The sequence below is a fragment of the Elgaria multicarinata genome, chromosome 19, assembly GCF_023053635.1.
Source record: "Elgaria multicarinata webbii isolate HBS135686 ecotype San Diego chromosome 19, rElgMul1.1.pri, whole genome shotgun sequence".
NCBI lineage: Eukaryota > Metazoa > Chordata > Lepidosauria > Squamata > Anguidae > Elgaria > Elgaria multicarinata.
Window position 1 is genome coordinate 15,410,200 of NC_086189.1, and position 18,525 is coordinate 15,428,724.

Here is an 18,525-nt window from a genome sequence, read left to right on the forward strand (position 1 = left end):
GACCACTGGTGGTTCCAAGGTGGTGTCCACCTGCTTCTCAATGGTGTGATGGAATTTTGCTACACTCTGCCGGTTCTCAATGGCTCAGTTCGGACAACACGATAACCAACCATTTCTGACTTGGGGGAAGTGGCTGCTCTCACCGACCGTCAAGTCCTTAAACAGGTTGGCCTTCTGCATCTGTTCGGGAAGTCACCAAGAGAGCAGAAGAGCTCCGTTTTCCCGACCGATGGATGCCGTCCCACGAGCAAAACGCACCCTCCTGGAGCGCGTGCTTCCCTTGACTTCAGGCGGGGAGCGTCCAGAGAAAGAGCTAAAGAAGGGGCCCTGATTGAAACCCAGCTGCAGTAAATTTTCGAAATTAATTGGCTGACGCAGTCCGTCTCCTAGCTTGAGCTTCTGTTTATTTTATTTTATTTGTGTTTTAAATATTTCGAAACGCTTTGCTGGCTTTGAGTTATGGGAGGATTATGATGAAGCACTTAACTGCCGATGGAGAGCTGTGGGCTGCCCTTCCTCTCCGCACACAAACGGTTAGGCAAAGAAAAACATTTCCGAGTCTGAAGGGAATTAGAACAGCATCTCCCAAACTTTTATATTGTTGTTTTTGTTATTATTTCGAGAGACTGGGGATTTACTTCCTAGAAAGACAGCGGTTCTCAGATTTGGTTGCCCAGATGCTGCTGGACTACAACATCCATCATGCACTGGCCCTGCAGGTAGGGAAGCGATGGGAGTTGAAGGCCAACAAGATCTGGAGAGACATGGTGGGGAATCCCTGAATTCCTATCTTGGAAATGTCTTGGGGCCCACATTCCATCTGTGGGCGGAGCCACAAAGGCAGAGTGGGCGTGGCCAAAAGGTGTGTTGATTTGAAGCCTACTCAGAAATTAGCAGGGGCAGGTTTCTGAATTTCTATTGTTTGAGAACAAAATATGTTACCTCTGCCTGCACGCCAGTACAGGCTTCATGGCTTCCACAACTATTATTATTATTATTATTATTATTATTATTATTATTATTAACATTTGTATACCGCCCCATAGCCAAGGCTCTCTGGGCGGTTTACATAGGATAAAAACACTTAAAAACAATATACAAAAATTAGAAACCACAAAAGCATACCAAAAAAACCTCAGGCTGATTACATATTGCTAAATGCCTAGGAGAAGAGAAAAGTCTTGACGTGGCGCTGAAAAGATAACAATGTCGGCGCCAGGCGGGCCTCGTTAGGGAGAGTGTTCCACAACTGGGGAGCCACCACAGAGAAGGCCCTCTCTCTTGTTGCCGTCCTCCGAGCTTTTTGAGCGCAGTGTTCAAGCCAGTGTTTTCCACCCCAATCCAACTAGTCAAGGGTTATCAATACCTTGGAACTTTTATTAAATAAAATGGAGACAATAGTCAAGAAATCAGAAGAAGGTTAGGATTGGGAAGGGTGGCTATGAGAGAGATCTCGGGGAAAAAAATCCTTCGAAGTAAAGATGTAACATTGGAAACGGGGGTCAGGATTATTCAGACCATGGTATTTCCGATCTACATGGATGTGAAAGTTGGACAGTGGAAAAAGTGGACAGGAGGAAGATCAACTCATTTGAAACATGGTGTTAGAGGGGACTTTTGTGGATACCGTAGACCGCGAAAAAGACGAGTAGGTGGGTTCTGGAACAAATTAATCCAGAACTCTCACTAGAAGTGAAAATGCTGAAACTGAGGCTATCATACTTTGAACATATAATGCAAAGAAACGACTCATTAGAAAAGACAATGATGCTGTGGGGAACAGAAGGTAAAAGGAAAAGAGGAAGACCAAATGAGAGATGGATTGACTCCATAAAGGAGGATACGGACACGAAGTTGCAAGACCTGAATAGGGTGCTTTAGAACAGATGCAACTGGGTCGCCATAAGTCAAAGTCGACTTGAAGACACATAACTATTACTACTACTACGTTGTGTAAAACCCATCATGCTGAAGAGTTCTGGAGAACTCAGAAACTTACTATTTTGTGATGCTTTGGCTTGTTCCCAATAAAGGTACAGCCTTTCTGTGAGTTTGGGGTACTTTTTTTTCTAAGGGTGTGGCATTGAATGAATGGCCCGTCCCTCAAAGGAGATCCGCCCTTCTGTGTTCCTGCATGGCCCTGCTGACCTGGATGTGCCTCTTGATTGGAAGGAAGCCAGCACGCAGCAGGGACTCATACAGAGACGCTATGGGCAGCCTCACTTGCGGAAGGCCCGTTTACGCAACTCTTCTGTATCAAGGGGGATTGAATGATCCGTTCACACCTGATGCAGAGATGGGGAAGAATGATCTGCCGCCGCCCCCTGCAAATGCTGGCTGGGAGACATCCTGGCCGGAGCAGGGAGTCGTGCAGAGGTTCAGTGGGAAGCCTCATCGTACAAAGTGACATAGCAGAATGATAGGGTCGTAACAGCTGGGAGGGAGCTGTGCGGAGTGCAAGAGAATCCAGCGTCAGGGCATTTCCCAACAGACTACAAAGCCTATAATGAGGCCTCTGGCTGAGCGGGCGGGTGCGTCAATCTTTCCTCATCCAGGCACTTCTATTTTTCATCGCACTACAGCACATGTTTGTCTCCCAGCATGCCATTTTGGAACGTAACAGATCAGAGCGCTGGCTTTGCCTTGGTGAAGCCTGGGTGCAGATCCCGGCTTGAGGCATGACTTTGCCGGGGGTGGGTGGGGATTTCCTTTGGGACAAAAAGAAAGAAAGAAAACCGGGTCGCTTTCAATCTCTGTTCTTTTGGTGCTGAAATGGGAATAACACTGACCTACCTCGCAGGGTTTGGGGTTGGGAGGGAGCGTCGGGCCTAAACCAGTAAGTAAGAGGGGTCTGGTGTTGAGACGGAGCCTAACGGGGCATCCTTCAAACGTTTTGCTGTCCCGTTCTCCCTCCTCCCCACCCTGTTCCCTTTCCTAAGCTGAAAGAAATCCTGTAAATTTATTGTCTGTTTTCAGGCCCTCAGTACCGGCTGGAGAAGCAGAACGAACCCAACGTCCCTGTTGACTTAGACTGTACCTTGGAAAGCCAGAGCACTTTGGAATTCTGCCTCGTCCGTGAGAATAGTACGTTGGCCCTTTCTCTCCCCCCCCCACCCTCTCTCTCTCCCCCTGTGCTCTCGTAAACTGCTTAAGCTCACGTAAATTATGTCCTCCGAATCCCCCAGCTGGGCAGCCAGCTAGGCAAGCAAACTTGGAAGAGGATCTAGTCTTTTCTTGTCCTTTTCCTTTTCCCCCCCTCTCCTCCTCCTTCCTCCTTCCTCCTCCTCCTCACCCCCCCCCCCTCAACCCCAAAGGCAGCTTTCATCCCTGCCAAAAAGACTTCTGTTTCCCAAACTCCAGTGATTGATTTCATACCTTTTCGGTTAAATAGTCTGCACACTATCACTTCATGATTAATCTGTTTTCTCCTAACCTCTGCTCTTCTAAAGTTACGAGCCGGTTGTGAACCTCTCCTTTGCCCCAGCTCCTGACCAACTCCCCTGTTCCAAAAAGACCCGGGCAAGCAGGCTCCAACTCTCTATGACCAAGAGGTCAGGATTGTGGGGGGCCCATCCTCTCCTCTCGGGCTTTTACCAGCTCCTTTTCCTTCGAGATCCACAAACCTATCTCTTTTATGTTGCGGCATTCAACGTGGTTGTTGCTACTGCTGTTATATCATCCATTGTCACCACTTCTGAGTAGACGAGTCTCTGCCCCAAGAGGGTTACAATCGAGACAAGGGAGGCGAGAGAGGGAAATGGAGGCATGGGAAAACCGGGGAAGAGTGCCCAGTTATTTCAATCACGTATTTTTACTGAGTTACAGTTGGATACGGGGATTAAGGTGTGGGAGGGGAACGTCCGGCCCGCATAGCTTCCTCGTGCAGATAACAGCGGAGGATGCAGGCGGGGGGGACGGGGACGGACTCAATCCCTTGCTGAGCCCCGGACTCAGCCGCAACAGCTTTACTGCATGGGATCCCATGGTGTGGGATGCCACTGCATTGCAAAGCAAGCAGGTGGCTACCAGGAGGAGGGCCTTCTCTGCTGTGGCACCCCAGCTGTGGAATGAGTTCCCTGGAGAGATTCACCTGGTACCCACTATACTCTTTTCGATGCCAGGTGGAGCCCTACCTGGATCCTAAAAGTGGGCCTGACACCTTCGTCCAGAATGCACAACTGCCCGTGGTAACATTTTAAGTAGGAGCGAAATGGCTGTCGTTGGCCTCCATCCGACGGCACGCCCCGTCCAAGGCTGGGCACGTGCTGTCAGCAAGCAGCTGTGAAGCAAGGAGAATTAAATCGCTCCCTTCTGCTTGATCGCCAGCTTTCTGATTGGGACTGTGTAGACGCAGCTCCATCAGCTGGATCCAGGAAGTAACCACACACACACACACACACAATTTTTGCCCAGGGCTCTTTATCCCTGTGAGTGTATCAGGACGTCCAGTTCAACAGTCTGGGCCAGCTAAATATGTTTACTTGGAAGTAAGAATTCCAGTGAGCTCAATAAGACGTTAGTTTCTGCCTGATATTCTTAGGACGGCCTCTTGTTTACTCTAACTCCGTATTTATGGGGTATTGAAGAGGGGGAATGTGCAGAATGGGACAGCTGTGAATCAGAGCTTTACAGAGGGCTGCAATTGCATGATACGTCCTGGTTTAAATTTAGCTGCTGTAATTAAAGTTAGTCATTTATTCAGATAAAGAATTCCAGTGTGAAAGCGATTTATTTTCCAGATGAGCACACACACACACGCGCGCACACATATATATATACTGTATATGTGTGTCTGCATGCGTGTATATGTGTATACCCTTTCCCTGCACAAAGCTGAACAGATGCTAGTAAAATACAAGCCAAAATTCTCTTTTTGAGCCAGCGTGTCATTTATATTTCAAGGGATTAAGCTCAAAAGAAGACGTTGCGTTCGCACAAACGCACAGCGAGATGTCTCCTTTTCCACCCAGCACTTAACTGCTGTCGGGAAGATTAACAAAAACACTTCCCATGTTCGGGATTTTTAAAACGTACAGTAAGATTTGTATTGGAATGCAGTTGCCTGGTTTTCTTCTTCTTCCTTCCTCTCTCTCTCTTTTACAAGAAGTCTCCCAACATTCACGGCTAATTTACTTTTATACTTTCCACCCAGCTTCTCGAAAGTTCCTGGTTCTCATTTCATCATTAGATAGTAATTCGTATTCAAGGGAAATTGGTCTTAATATATTAAAATTGCTTAAGTGCCTTTAGACCTGTACCAAAGCCAATGTCTTATTGGAAAATGTAATTGGGAATGCTGTGTGTGTAATTAATTGAATTACAATTAAGAACTTTCATTTAGCAATATACTAGTACATTAAAGTAATAACAGAATGTGTTTTGGGTCGGGGGGCGGGTGCGGATACAGCACTGTTAACCTTGTATTGTTATTTTCTTGGAGAAATAGAGATATGTTCACTCTGTAATGTTTGCAATAGCAAGGCTAAAAAATATTCTGTTAGGCAGTTAATGTCCCTGCATCCTGAGATGTCTTAGGGTCACGGAGGAGTAGGCTAACTGTCCAAGTGGTAAAACAGCCAGCAAAACAGTGTTCTTTCGGATAATCTTTCTTTCTTTCGCCTTGATAACATAGTGGCTGCATTCAGACAACATGGTAGTCAACAGCTGTTGACTAACTCCATGTTAGGCATTATAAGAAAAGGAATTGAGAATAAAACGGCCAGTATCGTACTGCCCTTACACCAATCTATGGTGCGACCACACTTAGAATATGGTGTACAGTTCTGGTCACCACACCTAAAAAAGGATATTATAGAGCTGGAAAAAGGGCAGAAAAGGGCAACTTAAATGATTAAGGGGCTGGAGCATCTCCCCTATGGGGGAAGGTTACATCAACTGAGATTGTTTAGTTTGGAAAAAAGGAGACATGTTAGAAGTGTACAAAATTATGCCTGGTGTGGAGAATGTGGACCGGGAGACATTTTTCTCCCTCTCTCAAAATACTAGAACCCAATGGGGTCATCCCAGGAAGAATTCAAGAGGCAGCTGGACAGCCCTCTGTCAGGGATGCTTCAAAGGGGATTCCTGCATTGAGCAGGGGGTTGGACTGGATGACCTTAGAGGCCCCTTCCCACTCTACTATTCTATGATTCCCCCAAAGTTCCCTTTTTTTCCCTTTTCTTTCCTCAAGCCAAAGTATTTGTGCTTTTGGTTCCAGCTCACTCCGTCCTTCTTCAAAGACATTCACGGCTGTAGACACGCAGGGACGCACGTGTCCCATTTTATACTGACAACAACCTTGTGAGGTCACTTTGGGGGAGAGAGAGAGAGAGAGAAACACAGAGAGAGAGAGAGAGAGAGAGAGAGAGGATAGTAGAAGCCCATAACGAAATCTACGAGCCCCCCCTCCGTATTAACCAAATTATCTCCCCCACCACCACCTCCCCGACCCTGCGACTTTAAATCCTTTGCGTTTTAATTGTGCTTTTCTTTTAATCTGAGCTGCTCAGTGTTTTATTCTGCCTCGGCTAGAAGGGAAGGCGTTCTGCTGTTTTTATTGTTTCTCTTTAATTATTTGCCTCTTGTGTTTCTCATATTATATTTCATCTTATTTTTGCTCCGAAACCCACCGAGAGAATATGTGTTAGTAGGCAGCAATAATAATAGTGATTGACAAGCATTTCTGATTCCCAGTTGTTCAACAGTAGCAATGGCATAAAGCCTTCTCCCTTTCCTATCTGCCTAAATTATCTTGAATCTAAGGCGGTGGTGGGGGACCATGAATTGTTTTTGTGTGTGAAAGAACTGTGAGCTCACTTTTGCTACCGAAAGCAAACTCCTGGGTTAAGCACCCCCTCGGAGGTCCTAAGTGTAGGTCACTCCTTGCAGCTGCTATTTTGCACTTGGATCTCACTGATGGAGCGTGAGTAGGGTGACCCTATGGAAAGGAGGACAGGGCCCCTGTATCTTTAACACACAGAAAAGGGAATTTCAGCAGGTGTCGTTTGTATGCATGCAGCACCAGGTGAAATTCCCTCTTCATCGCAACAGTTAAAGCTGCAGGAGCCTTACCTAGTGTGACCAGATACAAAAGAGGGCAGGGCTCCTGCAGCTTTCACTGTTGTGATGAAGGGTGAAGCAGATACAAAAGAGGGCAGGGCTCCTGCAGCTTTCACTGTTGTGATGATGAAGAGGGACTCCGATACAAAAGAGGGCAGGGCTCCTGCAGCTTTCACTTTGTGATGAAGAGGGAATCAGATACAAGAGAGGGCTCCTGCAGCTTTCACTGTTGTGATGATGAAGAGAGAATCTGATACAAAAGAGGGCAGGGCTCCTGCAGCTTTCACTGTTGTGATGATGAAGAGGGAATCCGATTCAAAAGAGGGCAGGGCTCCTGCAGCTTTCACTGTTGTGAGGATGAAGAGGGAATCCGATACAAAAGAGGGCAGGGCTCCTGCAGCTTTCACTGTTGTGAGGATGAAGAGGGAATCCAATACAAAAGAGGGCAGGGCTCCTGCAACTTTCACTGTTGTGATGAAGAGGGAATCTGATACAAAAGAGAGCAGGGCTCCTGCAGCTTTCACTGTTGTGATGATGAAGAGAGAATCCGATACAAAAGAGGGCAGGGCTCCTGCAGCTTTCACTGTTGTGAGGATAAAGAGGGAATCCGATACAAAAGAGGGCAGGGCTCCTGCAGCTTTCACTGTTGTGAGGATGAAGAGGGAATCCAATACAAAAGAGGGCAGGGCTCCTGCAGCTTTCACTGTTGTGAGGATGAAGAGGGAATTTCCCCAGGTTCTCCATATATACAAACGACACCTGCCGAAAATCCTTTTTCTATGCAACTGTTAAAGATACAGGAGCCCTGTCCTCCTTTCCATAGGGTCACCCTACACTTGAGGCTGTAGTAAAAACAACAACAACCCAAGGTAGATCCCACAAGCCTGAAGTCTGCCCATCACCTGTTGCAAGGCATAACCTCAAAAAAAAAATGCCCTTAAAACATGCTGGGGATGCTTTGTCGTTGTTGGGTGTTTCGTTTTGTTTCTGCCATTTAAACTTGCATCTGCCCAAGACCTGGCCTTTACGCTTTGATCAAAACCTTCCTCCCTGCTGAAACCTCTCTGCTGCTTCTGCTGAAATGACACCCAGGGTTCTGGTGTTTGGTGCTAGTTGTTTTTCTGGATCCACCCGTCGCTATTCCTGACGCACCAGCTGCCACTGCCTACACCACCGCTCAGCCGCTGCGGAGAGGTTTTCATTTTCTCTAGCCGTCCAACTTCACCTCTAATTTTGTCCTCCTCCATGCGTGCCGTTTTTGCCGGCTTCGCCCCTTGACCCGGTTGCTTGAGCTTCTTTTTCGGCGGCTCCCTCCCGACGGGGATGATCAGGGGTCTGGAAGCAAAGCCCTATGAGCAGAGACTGAAAGGACTGGGCCTGTTTAGCCTGGAGAAGAGAAGATGGAGGGGAGACATGAGAGCACTCTAAGGTTGTCACACAGAGGAGGGCCAGGATCTCTTCTCGATCCTCCCAGAGTGCGGGCACGGAATTATGGGCTCAAGTGACAGGAAGCCAGATTCCGGCAGGACATCAGGAAAAACTTCCTGACTGTTAGAGCAGTAAGACAGTGGAACCAACTACCTAAGGAGGTGGTGGGCTCTCCCACACTAGAGGCCTTTAAGAGGCAGCTGGACAACCATCTGTCAGGGATGCTTTAGGGTGGATTCCTGCATTGAGCAGGGGGTTGGACTCGATGGCCTTGTAGGCCCCTTCCAACTCTCCTATTCTAGGATTCTATGGTCAATGCAGGAATCCACCCTAAAGCATCCCTGACCGATGGTTGTCCAGCTGCCTCTTGAAGGCCTCTAGTGTGGGAGAACCCACAACCTCCCTACGTCATTGGTTCCGTTGTCATACCGCTCTAACAGTCTGGATGTTTTTCCTGATGTTTTGTCGTACTGCTCTAACCGTCAGGAAGTTTTTCCTGGTGTCCAGCTGGAATCTGACTTCCTGTAACTTGAGCCCGTGACTCCATGCCCTGCACTCGGGTATCAAAATATTCTAAGTTAATAAAATGCCAATTCCTAATCAATATTTTTATTCAGCGTTTTCATCCGGTGCTGACTTTCACTGGCCTTTGGGCGGATGCTATTTCAGCCTGCTACTTTTAGAAGGAAAACGTGAGGCCGGAAAGAGAAAAAGAAGCAACCGTTTATCTGTAAAGGGTACATCCTCAAAACACTTGCCTTCATGGAAACAAGAATTTTGACAACTGGGGCAGGGTGGTGAGGGCCAAATATGCTCCCCCTGAAACAGCATCTCGCTCTAAATAGAACGCAGGACGAAAAAGGCTCACTTAAGGCGCAGGGACAAAAGCAGATGGCCCCGTCATCACAATTTCACACCCTGCCGCCGTGCCGTGCCAAACCCATCAAGGCTCCTGAATCTGAAAAATAAATCAGATGCTTTTGAGTTCCTTTATGCCCCAAAATGAACGAGATAACTCAGGAGACTCGCCGTTGTAACCACTCCAGCCTGTGCGGCATGACCAAAAGATGGATGGTTCTCCCGGAGTCGCGCCACGTTTTCCTGCCACGTATTCCCACCTTCATCTGGCCACGCGATAGACTATCGCCCTAACCTATGATATCAAACGCACAGCAGCACATACGGCGATGACGCACGGTCCAACTTTAAAGCGGGTGTTTTTATTGATTTATTTATTACATTTCTATCCCGCCTTTTTTCCTCCAAGGAACCCAAGGCGGCATTCATAATCCTCCTCCTCTCCATGTTATCCTCACAACAACAACCCTGTGAGGGTTGTTGTTGTGAGGATAACAGCCCTGAGAGGCTGTGGCCGTAGCAAGACCTAAGGTTTATCCCAGGATCATCCCGGGTTCATCCCTGCCTGAGTGCTGGATGCCCAATGTGGCACTTAGATGAACAGGTTTGACCCCAGGACAATCCTGGGATAAACCCTAGGTCTAGCTACGGCCTGTGACTGGCCCAAAGTCACCCAGAGGGTTTCCATGGCCGAGTGGGGGATTAGAACCCGGATCTCCCGACTCCCAGTCCGACACTTTAGCCACTACGCCACACTGGCTCTGCTTCCAAAGATTCCGGGGGCGGGTTACCTATGCGATAAGTGGGAAAATAGGGGCAAAATGTTTCCCAGTTTAACAAAAAGTCTCCGCTTCGATCTGCCCGTAGACTTCGGGAATGGGGGCACGGTTTGCATGGTTTGAGTAGGGTGCCTGTTATTGGTAGGTAGTCTACAGACGCCCCTGGGCTTGACACTGCTTGGAGCCGCAGAAGCCTGGCAGAGGACTTGGGGGGCAGCAGAGAACCCTTTTCCCCGAGGGGGAAGGGGGGCTGGAACCTAGAGGCAGGAATTTGATCGCTGTCCGCCTCTCTGGATCCCAGTGACGGGGTTTGCCTCCCCTCGCTGGAAAGGACACCCACACCTTACTTCTCACATGGCGCACGGCGAAAACGGAGAAACCCCCGCGTAATCCGGTCCCGAAACGCTACCGGGCAACCCGAAGGGTTCCCCTCCCGCCTTCGGGGCGACCTAGCGGTTTGCGATAATCAATTTACGCACCCAGGGATTAAAAGGTCAGGGAGCTTAGAAGCTTTACCGTTTTTGAGCCGGTTCCAACGACATAAAAGTCTCGCGGAGCATTAATGTGTAAAAACTGACAAGCTCCGTCCCGGGTTTTTACTGCCGTTTCTCAGGCCTCTCTGCTAAAATCCCATCTTCTCGTTTATTTTTTAAAAAAAATAATAATTTTCAGCTAAAAAAGAAAGAAAGAAGTTTTCATTAATCTCTCACGGCAAAATTTAAGGCTGGGAAACTGGCAGTTGTTCGGCTTTTAGGACTACATTAGCCGGCATATTAAACAAAATGTGTCAATCTCACCGCATCTTCTGCGAGAAGCTAAATCAATTTTCTCAGCCGTATCCACGCACCACTTTATCTAAAAGCATCTGAATTATCATTTACAGCTAAGATGCTTTATTAGCAGCTGGCGTTGAAATTGCTCTGTGGGAAAAAAAAAATTGTGTGTCACGTTATAGTAATTTTTAAATTGGTGTTAATCCAACATCGTAAAAAAAAATTTTTTTTTTTTAAAAAAAAAAACTTTTTTTCATAATTGGCGTTTTGGCATAATGAGATGTTATCCTGGGGGTGGGGGGGTTCCCTTCAGAATGCAGCTATGCAATGGCTAGGAGAACACTATGAAGTAAATAATATCTGAATATTTTATGTTTCTGCTGTTACCGTCTTGAGTTTATTTTGGTTTTTATGCCTCTTCTACGTTGCCTAGATATCCTAGGAAGAATCATAGACTAGTAGAGTTGGAAGAGGCCTACAAGGCCATCGAGTCCAACCCCCTGCTCAATGCAGGAATCCACCCTAAAGCATCCCTGACAGATGCTTGTCCAGCTGCCTCTTGAAGGCCTCTAGTGTGGGAGAGCCCACAGCCTCCCTAGGTCATTGGTTCCATTGTTTTACTGCTCTAACAGTCAGGACGTTTTTCCTGATGTCCAGCCGGAATCTGGCTTCCTGTCACTTGAGCCCGTTTTTCCATGTCCTGCGCTCTGGGAGGATCAAGAAGAGATCCTGGCCCTCCTCTGTGTGACCACCTTTTAAGTATTTGAAGAGTGCTATCATGTCTCCCCTCAATCTTCTCTTCTCCAGGCTAAACATGCCCAGTTCTTTCAGTCTCTCTTCATAGGGCTTTGTTTCCAGACCCCTGATCCTCCTGGTTGCCCTCCTCTGAACCCGCTCCAGCTTGTCTGCATCTTTCTTGAATTGTGGAGCCCAGAACTGGACGCAATACTCTAGATGAGGCGTAACCAGGGCCGAATAGAGGGGAACCAGTACCTCGCGCGATTTGGAAGCTATACTTCTATTAATGCAGCCCAAAATAGCATTGGCCTTTCTTGCAGCCATATCGCACTGGGTGGGTCAACAATAATGTTAATAAATAAAGATTTTGTTTGACTGATTTGGATCCACTCTTAAGTTAGTTGATTGTCGGTTCCATTGAAAGCAAAGGAACAAGTCAACCAAGACTTGTGTCCCCTTGATTTCAGTCGGGCTTGTGTCCAACCCAATATCTGTCACTTAATGGCTTGTCCTCTGTACAATCTGAATTGTATTGAATTTGATTTTGGATCCGAAGAACATCTGCTCTTTTGCCTTGCAGTTCTACCAATGGTTGCTGTCGCACTAGTCCTGTGGTCCGCAACGTTGCCCCCAGACACCTCTCTTTATACCCACCAGATTCACTTCCCCTCCTGATTTTCATTTTATTTCTTGTATCATAAAAACTGGAAGGCCATGATGCTGCGAAGCGCCATCTTCGTCAACTTAAGAGTCTTCCTGCATTTAAGAAAGCCATAAAGTCTGATCTCTTCCGGCAGGCCTACCCAGTTGAATTTTAAGATGCCTTTTTAATAATCTGCTGCTTTTAATAATGTATTAGTTTTAAATGTTTTACTTAGTTATATGTATTTTATGGTGTTTGCATTTGTGTTGTACCCCGCCTCAATCCAGAGGGAGAGGCGGGTAACAAATATATCATCATCATTATTATTATTATTATTATTATTATTATTATCATCATCATCATTCTTATTTCAATGTGAAAGACTGGTTTTGTGTTTTAGAGCTCAGACACACACACACACACACACTTCTGCCTTGACGTTCTCAGTCAAGTGACTTTTCTTTTAGCCTCCTCACTCTGCCTTCTGGGAAATGAATGTCCTGTGACTGGCCACGCCCACATGGCAGCCATTTTATGAATGGGCCACTTGGTTAGTTAGTTAACCCATTTGGGAATTTTGAGGGAGTGTCATGGGCACTTCTAACTAACCAAGAGCCATGGGGTCCACTTGCCCATTCATAAAATGGCTGCCATGTGGGCGTGGCCAGTCACAGGACATTCATTTCCCAGAAGGCAAAGCGGGGAGGCTAAAAGAAAAGTCACTTGACCGAGAACGTCAAGGCAGAAGTGGGGAGGGGGGGGGTCTGAGCTCTGAAACACAAAACCAGTCTTTCACATCGAAATAAAGATGATAATTAATAATAATAATAATAATAATAATAATAATAATAATAATATATTTATTTATTTGTTACCCGCCTCTCCCTCTGGATCAAGGCAGGGTACAACACAAATGCAGACACTCCCTCAAAATTCCCAAATCAGCCCACCAACCCTAAAACATTGGGGGGCCCTGCTGTCTAGCCCTTTAACGCACCATGTGTCGATTTGGTCTTCTTCCTTTTTTCATTTTGGTGCAGGTTCGAGAGGAGAGGAGATCTCCGAAGAGGACCCGCAGATCGACATCGCTACCGTCCAAGACATGCTCAGCAGTCACCATTATAAGTCTTTCAAAGTCAGCATGATCCACAGGCTTCGATTCACGACGGACGTCCAGTTAGGTAAATCAAGGCTGTATGCTTACAACGGGTGTAAGTTACGACAACCTCAATTTCGATGGAATGTAAGGAAAAACTTACGGATGGTAAGATCTACACAACAGTGGATCGGTCTAGCTACGGAGGGTGTGGTTCTCCATCCCTGGAGGATTTTAAGAAGAGGCTGGACCTCTCGTGGATGGTTTAGTTGGTTTTCCTGCACGTTGCAGAGGTTTGGACTAGACAAGTGGCCTTCAACTGGTGGGTCGTGACCCAAAAGTGGGTCATGAGATCAGTCCAGGTTGGTTGGGACAAAGCTGTTGCCGCCATGTTTGGGAAGTGTGAAAGTGGGTCCAGGTTGGGAGTCTGAGGTGGTTCTCGGGTCTGGACCAGTTGAAGACCGCTGGACTGGATGATACTTGTGGTCCCTTCCAAGTCCAGAATTCTATGATTCTATGACTCCATGCCAATGGAAACCAAGAATGTAATCCTACCCTGCTGTCTTCCCGCTTTCCTGGTGCCTTCCAGTTATGTTGGCCGATGCCTTCCATCAGTCCCAGTCCTCATGACCAATGGTCTGGAATGATGGGACTTCTAGTCCAGAACTTCTGGAGGCCACCAGTTGCCTAAGTTCAAGCAACTCTAAAGCGGTACTGCTCCGTTTTATCGAGACGCAGCGTCCTCGCTTCCCGCTCGTACCTCCTGGTTGGGTGATGAGATTCCATGCCGTGAGAACCGTTGAAGGGCACAGTGGAAAGAATTGTTCCGACTGGGGTTTCTGCCTTGCATAACTCGCAGAATTCAGATGGGTTGCAGGATTCATCTGCCGCATCTGTGCGGGATATTTTCTAGGGGTGTGCTCCACTCCATTTCGGGTCCCCGAATCCAAAGCGGAGCGATCCACACCTCTGATGCCTGGTTCCGGATCGGATCGGGGGAGGTGTGGAGTGGTTTGGAGCGGTCCGAAGTGATTCGGACCGTTCTGAAGCTCTGGACCCAGGGAAGTGGGGGAGGGGAGTTTACCTGGCTCCCCCGTCCGCTGCCGGTGACAGCGGCAGATCTCGGTAAGGGGGGAGGGGGGCTTACCTGGCGGCAGCTCAGTCTGTGCAGCGCCGGACGGCGAAGCCAGGTAAAGGGGAAGGAGGACAAAGCTGTTGCCACCATGTTTAGAAAGCAAGTAAGTGGGGAAGAGGGGCAAACTGGGATCCGAATCTCGATCCAGCCCTCCAGATCTCGCTCTGGATCCGGTTCCGGAGCAGATCAGGGGAGGGTCGGATTGACCCGAACCGGTTCGGGCTGGTGGTGCACAGCCCTAATATTTTCTCTCCTTTTTTCCAAACTGTGATCGCTTAACCGTTACCCTTTCAGGTCTCGAGTGGCTGCGAGGCCGAGAGCGGGGCGAGAGATTTCTTTCCCAGAAAGTTACATCCATTTGGGAGCTTGTCATATATATATATATATATATATATATATATATATATATATATTCCCCTCCTGTTTTTTGTTGGTTGTTTTTTATTGCCCTGTCTTGTTAAGGGAGGATTTATACGCTGGCACTGACGGAGGGCAGCGTTCGGCGTGTTTTCCGCTCTTGAGCAAACTATCTGGGGGTGATAGTTTCCTTCCAGGGAAGTTTGACTCACTTGTATCTGGAAGCTGTCAGAAATAAGAGCTTGAAAAGGTCGTGACAGATCACTAAAGATAAATGGTGAACGCAGAGAGGAAACAAATGGATTGCGCTGGTTTCGGAACGGAGGGACAAACCGCGCGAAGTCATCGAAGGACCATCACACATTTTATCTCTCCCCACCCCCCTCTTCCAACTGTAAACCTTCACGGATGTTCACATGGGGGCCCAAATTAATTCCATGGTTCAAGGCCTAATCTACGCCAAACAGGATATTGCACCATGAAAGCGGTATATAGAATAATTTATTTATGTTATTTATTTATTTATCATATTTATACCCCCCCTCCTCAGCCAAAAAAAGGCTCTCGGAGTGGCTCACACTTAGCAAAAAAGACAGTCCCTGCCCCTCAGGCTTACAGTCTAAGAAAAACACAACACACAAGGAAAAGGAGTCTAGGAGGGAAGAGGAAAAAGAGAGAGAGAGAGAGAGAGAAATGAAATGGACCAAGAACAGGGCTGATGGGATTGTCCTGCTCCTGAAGGAGGGGAGTCCAACTGGAGCAGGCCCCGAAGTTTCCTCCGCCTGCTCCTGTCCACTTGGTCATAATAATAATAATAATAATAATAATAATAATAATAATAATAATAATAATTTATTTCTTGCCTGCCTCTCCATTTTGATCTAGGCAGGGAACAACAATAAACGATAAAACACATAATAATTAAAACATAATATACATTGTTAAAAACATCCTAAAAAACATCCTAAAAACATTTTAAAAGCATCCTAAAATTCCACTGGATAGGCCTGCCGGAAGAGATCAGTTTTGATAGCTTTCTTGAATACTAGTAGACTGTTAAGTTGATGAGTCTTCTCCGGTAGGCCATTCCACAGTCTGGGAGCAGCAGAAGAGAAGGTCCTCTGGGTAACAGTTGTCAGCCTTGCTTTTGTTGACTGGAGTAAATTCTTCCCGGAGGACCTGAGTGTGCGGGGCGGATTGTACGGGAGAAGGCGATCCCGCAGGTAGCCTGGACCCAAAACCATGTAGGGCTTTAAAGGTGATAACCAACACTTTATACTTTGCCCGGAAACTAATTGGCAGCCAGTGAAGAGATTTTAAAACTGGTGTAATGAATAGAATAGAATAGAATAGAATATTTATTTATTTCCCGCCTCTCCCTCTGGATCGAGGCGGGGAACAGCGTTAAATACAAAATCAAAATCAAATGCATACAACTGGTTAAAAACATATTAAACTAATACAATATACAAGGCAGGAGCCACACTACTGCTTTATAGTGGTATTGAAGTGCACTGACAACTGTTGGGCCCCGTGGACACATTGCTATCCCTTTCATAGTGCTTGGTGTGGCTCCTGCCTTTTAAGAACGTAAGAAGAGCCCTGCTGGATCAGACCGAAGGTCCATCTAGTCCAACGAGCCATCGGCCAGGGATGAACAAGCAGGACATGGTGCAACAGCACCCTCCCGCCCATGTTCCCCAGCAACTGGTGCACGCAGGCTTACTGCCTCGGATACTGGAGGTAGCACACAACCATCAGGGCTACAAGCCATGGATAGCCTTCTCCTCCAGGAATTTATCCAACCCCCTTTTGAAGCCATCCAAATTGGTGGCCATCACGACATCCTGTGTTAGTGAGTCGCATAATTTAACTACGCACTGTGTGAAGAAGTCCTTCCTCTTATTTGTCCTGGATCTCCCACCCATCAGCTTCATGGGAGGACCCCATTGGGGTCTAGTATTATGGGAGAGGGAGAAAAATGTCTCCCTCTCTACATTCTCCACACCAGGCATAATTTTGTGCACTTCTATCCTGTCTCCCCTCAGCCTCCTTTTCCCCAAGCTAAACCATCCCAGCTGACGTAACCTTCCCTCACAGGGGAGATGCTCCAGTTTTTATATACCGCTTTCAGAACGTAATATCCTGCTCGGTGTAGATTAGGCCCAACTCTGCACTGTTAAACTGTGGGCGTTGACGGGGCCAGGACAGTTTTTTGGGGGGTGATCGGATTGGGTTGTAAAAATGCTCCAGAGCTGATTAAAAAAAAAACCCCGCAGGAGTTCCAACGTAGTACGCAAAGCCGGCGCATGAAAATACCAAAAGTGTGTTGGGGTTTTTGGCAACGGCGGCAAGAACAGAATTGACAAAGGATCTGGTCCCGCGGCGAGGTCCGTGTGAGCGAGCAGGTGCGGGCGATGCATTGATACGGTTATAATGGATGGGGGGGATACGGCAACAATTCTGCAGATAAAAATAATAGGAAGTTTAAAGTGCATTTTACATGATAAAAGATGAAACGGGTTGGGGAACAGGGAGGCTGCTACACCCGAGATAGCTGCACAGCTTCTGGTTCTTCTTCTTCGTGTGCGTGTGTGTGTGTGTGTGCATGTGTGTGTGTGAAGTCGCCCCGGTAGGAAAAGATTGATGCAACGAGAAGTGACCTTGGCTTGGAGCAGGAGTCGGTGATGTATGTATGAGCATCTCTCGGCTAAATGGACCCAGATTTGTAGTGCTAATATACATGGAAGCCCAGTACCAGATTCAGGATAGCAATAAATCAACAGCCACTTTGGGTGTCATTTCTGGTTTATATTCCACTATTGTTCTATCACTTTAATTCATGTCACTATCATCTGTTCATCTGGAACAGTTTTATATAATTTTCCAGTGGAGTTACCTGACAAATCCTATCAAATTAACACGGGTGCATTAACAATATTGACTCCGCCGTTGCGAATTCTTGGAGCAGCACCGAATGAAGCGTATTTTTGTTTTCCTTTCTTCTTCTTCCTCCTTTTTTTTTTAATATAAGGAAGAGAAAAGGCTGTTCGTATGTGTTTTTTAATCTATCGAGGGGTGTGTTTCTTTGTGGAGGGGAGTAATCTGGTTTATTTCCAGTATAAAGGGCCCATGCGTTCTCCTTTTGCGCTGCCCCGTCTTGGGCCGCTCTGCCGAGCGAAAACGCGAAGAAGTTTTTAACGTCAGGGCGACAGCTGCTGGTAATATTTCCACCGGGGAGATATGTAGATTTTGGACAACTAATGATCAGGCTGCCTGGAGTGAATCGTTCTAATAAAGAAGCACCGTCCTGATGGAGAACCCGGCTTCCTCGTATGATTTCCGCGCCGCCGGCCTCCTTTTTGGGCCGCTGACACGGCGCGTAATTGAAATATGGCCTCTCGGATGGGAGAGGTGGGTGCTCCGGGTGACAAATTGCGCCGCTTGATTAATTGAAATGTGCAACTTCGCCGGCAGAGCTGCTCCCGGGGCCCTTCCGCGGTGGTCAGATTCCAAATGAGGTTTACGCTACATTTGGCGCCCGCAGGAGCTAAGGTTAAGACAACCTGCGTGTAGGTCACCTGTTCGCCCTGCCTTCAGTCTCCTTCCAGCGTCGGCTGTTGTGAACCACCTACGTTTGGGAGAAGGAGCGACCAGGG

General features: G+C 47.3%; 1 protein-coding gene across 3 annotated transcripts in view; it reads left to right on the plus strand.

Annotated features, from left to right (window-relative positions):
• Window positions 1-18,525, plus strand: part of MAPKAP1 (MAPK associated protein 1) — a 176,328-nt gene that overhangs the window by 127,054 nt on the left and 30,749 nt on the right. For 2 of the 3 annotated variants that reach the window (XM_063144547.1, XM_063144545.1), the window contains exons 8-9: window positions 2,977-3,084; window positions 13,319-13,459. In XM_063144547.1, the coding sequence (XP_063000617.1) occupies window positions 2,977-3,084; window positions 13,319-13,459 (249 nt within the window). The remainder of the gene's footprint in view (window positions 1-2,976; window positions 3,085-13,318; window positions 13,460-18,525) is intronic. The other variant, XM_063144546.1, reaches the window with a different exon arrangement.